The 7,626-nt window shown below is 42.4% G+C and overlaps 1 protein-coding gene across 1 annotated transcript; it reads left to right on the top strand.

The window, feature by feature from the left end:
• Positions 1-2,690: 2,690 nt before the first annotated feature.
• LRRC8D (leucine rich repeat containing 8 family member D) lies at positions 2,691-5,567 on the top strand. Its single transcript, XM_009273901.2, has one exon. It carries the CDS (start codon positions 2,691-2,693, stop codon positions 5,259-5,261), a length of 2,571 nt encoding a protein of 856 aa, XP_009272176.1. The 3' UTR covers positions 5,262-5,567.
• The last annotated feature ends 2,059 nt before the right edge of the window (positions 5,568-7,626 follow it).

Raw genomic sequence — 7,626 nt, 5'->3', positions numbered from 1 at the left:
CTTGCCTCCTTCTCCCTGCACACTGCATAGCTGTGTGTGCAGAGGCACGGCTGTAGTACGTATGCATGACTTGTCCTTGCTAAGCGTTTGGCTCTGCGCTCTTCTGTTCAGCTATTGCACTAGTAACCTAGTGGACGAGACGTTCCTGTGGCTGCCAAGGTGGGTGAGACCACAGTGAAAACCAGCCTGGAGATCCGCGAGAGCATCCCTTCCAAACAGCTCCCAAAAAAGAAGAAAGAAAGAAAAAAAAAAAAATCCATGCAGGGAAAAAAAAACACCTCTGGTGCTGTTTTAGCCCAAAAAAGAAGAAAGAAAGAAAAAAAAATCCATGCAGGGAAAAAAAACCACCTCTGGTGCTGTTTTATTTCTCCTGTCCTGGGCAGCGGGCAGTTGTGCCTTAGGAGTAAGGAGGGTCCTTTTTACATCTATCTGTTCACGTTAGTAGAAATGACTAACGCTATTCTTTTGCACACGGTTGTTATTTAAATGTCAAAGGTAGCAATTCTAGGGCAAGCAGTCATGCTGTGACTCGGTCTAGGTAAGCACCGGGAGACATAAAAGAAAATGGGAGTTTGTTGCTAACTTCAAGTGAAGCACTGTGGGGCTTTGCTAGCTGCGGGGTGTGTTACTGCTCTGTGTCCTTCAGCACTTCCTATAGCAACTACAGCCCCGGGGAGGTGCGTGGGGAAAGGCTCGGGAACCGTGCTGCCGGGAGGAGGCTCTTGGGGAGCTGGGAGAACCGTAAGACCCCGACAGCCTGTGTTACTGGTGAGGGGGGAGTATTTGACATTCATTTGCCCACTGGAAAATAAAGAAAGAGAGAGCTGGAAGTTCCTTCTGCCCAGTCCCTGAGGAACTGAGCCTTAACTTTTACATTTTGGCAATTGTGCCAAGAGCACCAACTGAGATGAGTGCTGCAGTGAGATGAAACCCTCTCCTCTTTGGCTGCCTTCACCAAATCCCAGGCTAGGTATGCAAAGCTGGTAAAAGCTCCTTGGAGGAGAGCCTGGGAGGCCAGGGGCTGGATCCTTCCCTGTGGTGGAGGAGATGCTTTCATCGTGAGCTCCGTGCCGGGCTCTGTAACGGCGACCGCCGGCCTTTCCTGCAGACCGAGATCACGGGAGCTGCTTGCGCTGGTGCGGGGAAGGAGAGGGGCTAATGCATGCCTTTGACCATATAGGCAGTAGCTGATATTTGAGTTCTGCGTATAGAAATGTCTTCTCTTCTTCAGAGAAATGTAGGCTAGAAATAATCAAACGATCCTGTTGTACATTCATTGCCTGTGACGCTGGCCTTTAGGGTTTGTAAGGTGCAGGTCTGTACGAATTGGTATGCCGCAAGTTAAAAATAATAAATCTGACGCATCTTTATATTGCCTGCTTTGATCTCCTTGTGCTCTGCTAAGCTGTTCTTCTCCCGACCGAAGGGAGCTAGACTCTGTGCGATAATGTACATCCTGTCTCCTTCCCCACTCCATGTGTGCACACAAGCTGCATATTTTACTTTAGAAATGGCAAATTTGGGTCAGAAGTTCAGCAGTTAAAATGATGATTTTACCACATCCTGCTTGCACAGGAAGCTTATTTTTTAAAAAGCTGATAAGTTGAGTCCTCTCGATTTTTGTCAAAACAAAAAACAAAGCAAGCTATTTAAAGCTGCGAAGAGGTTTGGATTCTCACATGTTCAGTTTGCCACTTTGTCTCACAGTGCATATGTTTAATTTAAAGTGAAAGCCTTGCAGCCTGCTCTTGTGCTACCTGGGCTAACCAGCTTCCTGTAAACACCAGGCTGTGATGATAATCTGAAAAAAATATTTCCCCTGTTATGTTAAGAAAGAGTTGTGGGGTTTTTTTCTTGGTTAGCTGGGTTGGGTTTTTCTGAGGAAGGATTTCTTCATTAATTGGGGAAAAAAACTTACACAGTACCATTTGGTCCAATGAATACGTGGTAACTGTTTCTCACTGTAAAACAGCCAAACACGTTAAAAAAATTGTGCCAAATATTCACGTAGTAACTGCAAGACTTTCACTTGTGCAGCGGTACTTAAGGGAAAGGAGCCAATCAATCTGGTAAGCAATGTGGATGCTCAATAGCAAGGACTGGGAGACATTGACTGTTACTGTGTTAGATGGAAAGAAATGAAAGACCTTGCTCATAATGTAGCAAGAGACCTAAAATGTGCTGTGCAAGTCATGAGCAAGGTGCAAAGTATTTAACAAATGCTATTTTGTTTAAATGCAAGGTACTACAAAATAACGTTAGTGCTGGATTTCACGTGTTCAGGCTCAAGCAGTCATTTTTACAGGATCACATTTTGTGCAATGTAATCAATTGTTGCTATTCATGTTATTAATACATATCAGCTACAGCACTTTACCTTTCAGATATTTCAGTTGCACAGAGCAGTCCTTTGGTGCTTGTTCTGTGAAGTGGCAAAGATACGTAAATATCATCTGGCCTGAAGTGAGAAGACTTCTGCTTTGGTGCTAAAGTAATGCATCATTTCAGTACATATCCTTTGAGAAAAGAGTGTTGAGTGGAATGATGGACAATGTGTGACAGGCAACAAAACCTAATGAAAACTGGAACCTTCTGAGGATCTGTATGTCATGGTGTGATTGTTATTAAACGGTAAAATAACCTGCCCACCAGTCAACAATACTGATTTTTGTCTTTGTTCTCTTGTAGGAATGTTTACCCTTGCAGAAGTTGCATCGCTCAATGACATCCAGCCAACTTATCGTATCTTGAAACCATGGTGGGATGTATTTATGGATTATCTAGCTGTTGTTATGTTAATGGTTGCCATTTTTGCTGGAACCATGCAGCTGACCAAAGACCAGGTGGTCTGCTTGCCAGTTTTGCAGTCTACTGTAAATTCAAAAGCACAACCCGGCACGTCAGGGAAGGCTGACTTTACCACTGTTGAAACAACCACTGGTCAAGGAGAAGAAGCATCAATGAGAACGGTTTCCTTCGGAAGTGCCCCTACTGTAACACCTGACGTACCTCTGAGCAGAGCTACCTCTTCTCAGTATCAACCCACTGAATCAGGCCAGGAGCTGAAGAAGGAGCAGAAAGATTCTTCAGGCCGTAAAACAAATTTGGATTTTCAGCAATACGTATTTATTAACCAGATGTGCTATCATTTGGCTCTTCCTTGGTATTCAAAGTATTTTCCCTATCTTGTTCTCATCCATACTATCATTTTAATAGTCAGCAGCAATTTTTGGTTCAAGTATCCCAAGACTTGCTCAAAAATTGAGCATTTTGTGTCTATATTAGGGAAGTGCTTTGAGTCCCCTTGGACTACAAAAGCATTGTCTGAAACAGCATGTGAGGACTCTGAGGAGAACAAACAGAGGTTAACTGGTGCCCAGTCCCTGCCCAAGTACGTTTCCACTAGCAGTGATGAGGGAAGCCCAAGTGCCAGCACTCCCATGATAACAAAGTCTGGCTTCAAATTTTCAGCTGACAAGCCGATGATCGAGGTTCCCAGCGTCACTATTTTAGATAAGAAAGATGGAGAACAAGCCAAAGCCCTGTTTGAGAAAGTCCGTAAGTTCCGGGCTCACGTGGAGGACAGTGATCTGATTTACAAGCTCTATGTTGGCCAGACTGTCATCAAGACTGTCAAGTTCATATTTATTCTCTGCTATACCGCAAACTTTGTCAACACCATTAGTTTTGAACACATCTGCAACCCGAAAGTGGAACACCTGATTGGCTACACACAGTTTGAATGTACACACAACATGGCTTACATGTTGAAGAAGCTGCTTATCAGCTATATTTCCCTCATTTGTGTCTATGGTTTTATCTGCCTCTACACGCTTTTCTGGCTGTTCCGAATACCTTTAAAAGAATATTCCTTTGAAAAGGTCAGAGAAGAGAGTAGCTTCAGTGATATCCCTGATGTCAAAAATGATTTTGCATTTCTCTTGCATATGGTAGATCAGTACGACCAGCTGTATTCTAAGCGATTTGGTGTCTTTTTGTCAGAGGTAAGTGAGAACAAACTACGGGAAATTAGTTTAAACCATGAATGGACTTTTGAAAAGCTGCGGCAACATGTTTCCCGCAATGCCCAGGACAAGCAAGAGTTGCATCTCTTCATGCTGTCGGGGGTCCCCGATGCAGTGTTTGATCTGACGGATCTGGATGTGTTGAAACTGGAGCTGATTCCTGAAGCGAAAATCCCAGCGAAAATTTCCCAGATGACAAATCTTCAGGAGCTTCATCTGTGCCACTGCCCTGCGAAGGTCGAGCAGACTGCCTTCAGCTTCCTCCGGGACCACTTGAGATGCCTTCATGTGAAATTCACAGATGTTGCAGAAATTCCTGCGTGGGTGTATTTGCTCAAAAACCTCCGTGAATTGTACTTGATAGGCAACTTGAACTCTGAAAACAATAAAATGATAGGGCTTGAATCTCTCAGAGAGTTGAGACACCTTAAAATTCTCCACGTGAAGAGCAATTTGACCAAAATTCCCCCCAATATCACAGATGTGGCACCACATCTGACAAAACTAGTCATTCATAATGACGGCACTAAGCTTGTGGTACTCAATAGCCTTAAGAAAATGACTAATGTTGCGGAGTTGGAACTGCAGAACTGTGAACTGGAGAGAATTCCCCACGCCATCTTCAGCCTCTCTAACTTACAGGAACTGGATTTAAAGTCAAATAGCATTCGCACAATTGAAGAAATTATCAGTTTCCAGCACTTAAAAAGATTGACTTGTTTAAAGCTGTGGCACAATAAAATAGTCAACATTCCTTCCTCCATTACCCACATAAAGAATTTGGAGTCTCTTTATCTCTCCAATAACAAACTCGAATCCTTACCAGCCGCAGTGTTCAGTTTACAGAAACTTAGGTGTTTAGATGTAAGCTACAACTCAATTGCATTGATTCCAGTGGAAATAGGTTTGCTTCAAAATCTGCAGCATTTTCACATCACAGGAAACAAAGTCGACATTTTGCCAAAACAGTTGTTTAAATGTGTTAAATTGAGGACTTTGAGTCTGGGACAAAACTGTATTACCTCAATCCCAGATAAAGTTAGTCAACTGTTGCAGCTGACTCATCTGGAACTGAAGGGAAACTGCTTGGACCGTCTGCCAGCCACGCTGGGGCAGTGTCAGCTTCTCAGGAAAAGCGGGCTCGTGGTGGAAGATCACCTCTTTGACGCTTTGCCCTCGGAAGTTAAAGAGGTGTTGAATCAAGACACAAGCATTCCCTTTGCTAACGGGATTTAGGCTGAGGTGAAATGCTCCGGTAGCTGATTTCCAAACGGCAAATGCTAAAAAGTATGGCAATTGTGAGACCATGAGTTTTAGAGAGCAGAATTCCTTGGAAGGCAGGACTACTAGCAGAGTTAGAAGAGGTGTAACTGAGCGTTCAATGTTTGCAGTGTTTTAAAAGATTATTCCCAAAATTTTTGAGGATAAAGAACCTTAATCTCAACTCTTTTTTTCCTTAAATTGTTTGTAACTTGGATGCTGCCGCTTTTGAATGTTTACAAATTTGCTTGCCTGCTTAAAGTAAATGATTAAATTGATGACCTTTTCTTACTATGCAAGTTATTCCTTAAGGTCTGGATTTACTTTAGTGCATTATGGGGGGAAAAACAAGGATAAATGTTGTATATGGTATGGTTCTAACAGCACTTGAAACACATGTTGATGTGTGTTGTTAGTGTTTAGCCATCCTCAGCAAACGGAACCAGTTTGGCTGTGCTTTGAACTGCACCAGAACCACCATTTTCCTGCATTAAGGTATGTGGTTTGCATCAGGCCAAGTGTGTTTGCCTTCATTCTTCATCCTCAAGGCCTCATGTTGTCGGGTGAGATTTCTTCTGTGGTCCAGTGTGCTACTCCTTCACACCGGCAAAGACTGGTCACGTTCCCGCAGCTGGTCTCCCCCTCAGCTTCCATAACGCTCCTCTGTCCCACGCAGCAGTGGGTGGTAAAAGGGAGAATACTGCCACTTGGCTTTCAAGTTGGGGATAGTTTTGATATTTGAACTGTTTTGCGAGGTGACTTCGAAAGCCATTAAACACCAAGTGACTTTACTGCTCATGTTTTGCTCCTCTTCCGAGTTTTCATCTGGGAAACTCAAGGCGTTTTATGAGTTGGTGATTGTTTTGTTTCACAGCCCTTGCTTAGGAACTGGGGTGTCTGCTCCATTTACTAGACTAATGACAGAGACATAAGAGTTACGATTTACCCAAACGTGATTTAGCTTTATCACCTATTGTGGTGTCTCTTCCACACCTGGACTTTAACCGTAGGACCACCCTTCTCCTCCACTCCAAGTAATTTGATGTTTTTGAACACTTACGCACTGTTAGAAAACCCTAACTGTGTGCCAGATAAGTCATCAAATAAAGAAAAAAGCAGACAGCAGCGAGCGTGGGATTTTTTTTTTAGTTTTGTTTTTTTGGTGTTGTTTTTTTTAACTTGAGTTTGCATTGCCAGAACCATTAAAGAAATACAATCCATTAAATCTGCAAAATCATCAGTTGTAAATCTTGACCATTTACATTCCATGTGTGCAGAAAAGAAGTACTATGCTGGGAGATGATTACACGATTACTCATGGTTTTAAACACAATTCCCTATTGTAGTGCGGTCAGGACTGAACTAGTCTGTAGTTCAAGGGACTGTTCTTCTCACACAGAAATCCTCATGCACAGCGATTTCTACTGTAACTTCACCAGAGCTGCCCTGACTTACACCACTATTAACGAGGGGATAGTTTAGGCCTAGGGGCATTGAGCAGTCAGGAACATTTCAAATACTGCTCCTACGAATCTTGCACATTTTGTTGTTAATCATTTACTGTTAGTCATGCTGGGAGGACTGTTCTCAGCTGTAGGTAGCAGTCTCTGAATACATACCTGCACCGTATGGTTATGTATATCAGAAGACCAGTTTATGAACAGTGGTTTTCCCACTTCTTTTGGGGATACAGTCTGTTTTCCACTTGCCAGCAGGTAGTAAACTTGGGATGTTGACAGTTCTGCAACACCAAGTCACAGATTTGGCAGAGTACTTGCAGTTACTGATCTGTCCTCCACTGGGAAATTTAGTGCTAATCCTCAGATTTTTTTTTTTAAGTAGAAGTTGAGGCTGCAGTGGATTTTTTTTTTTTTTAAGAAACTTTCATGTGTTTATTTTTTGCACATAGATCACTTTAAAATTGCTGGACTATTGACTCTTTAGGAAAACTGTGGAATATACTCTTCGTGTATGCTTTGTATTTGCTGTTGAGTGTCATTTCAGCTTCCAAGAAATTGTGTGTAGGAGGGAGGAAGAGTTGGAGGATGACAAAGTCATTAAAATATTTAGAAAAATAGTTCTATTTTTCATCTTTTTGTCTTATTTTAATAGTGGAGCCACAAAGAATGTGGCTGTGGATTGATCCAGCTTTTAAAAGCTTTTTTTTTTGGTGTTTCCGATTCTCCTACTGTCCCTACTGATGTTCAAAAAATAAACCCATGTCCACTTCATATGAGTATGGTATACATAATTTAGATCACTGTTTTGACTAGTTATTAGCCAATTGTACTTCTTTAGACAACTTCCTCCAAAATAACTATATGTTAAAGTTCATTTCAGG

The sequence above is a fragment of the Aptenodytes forsteri genome, unplaced genomic scaffold, assembly GCF_000699145.1.
Source record: "Aptenodytes forsteri isolate BGI_AS27 unplaced genomic scaffold, ASM69914v1 Scaffold59, whole genome shotgun sequence".
NCBI lineage: Eukaryota > Metazoa > Chordata > Aves > Sphenisciformes > Spheniscidae > Aptenodytes > Aptenodytes forsteri.
Note: the sequence above shows the minus strand (reverse complement) of the source record. Positions and strands in the feature narration are given on the sequence as shown.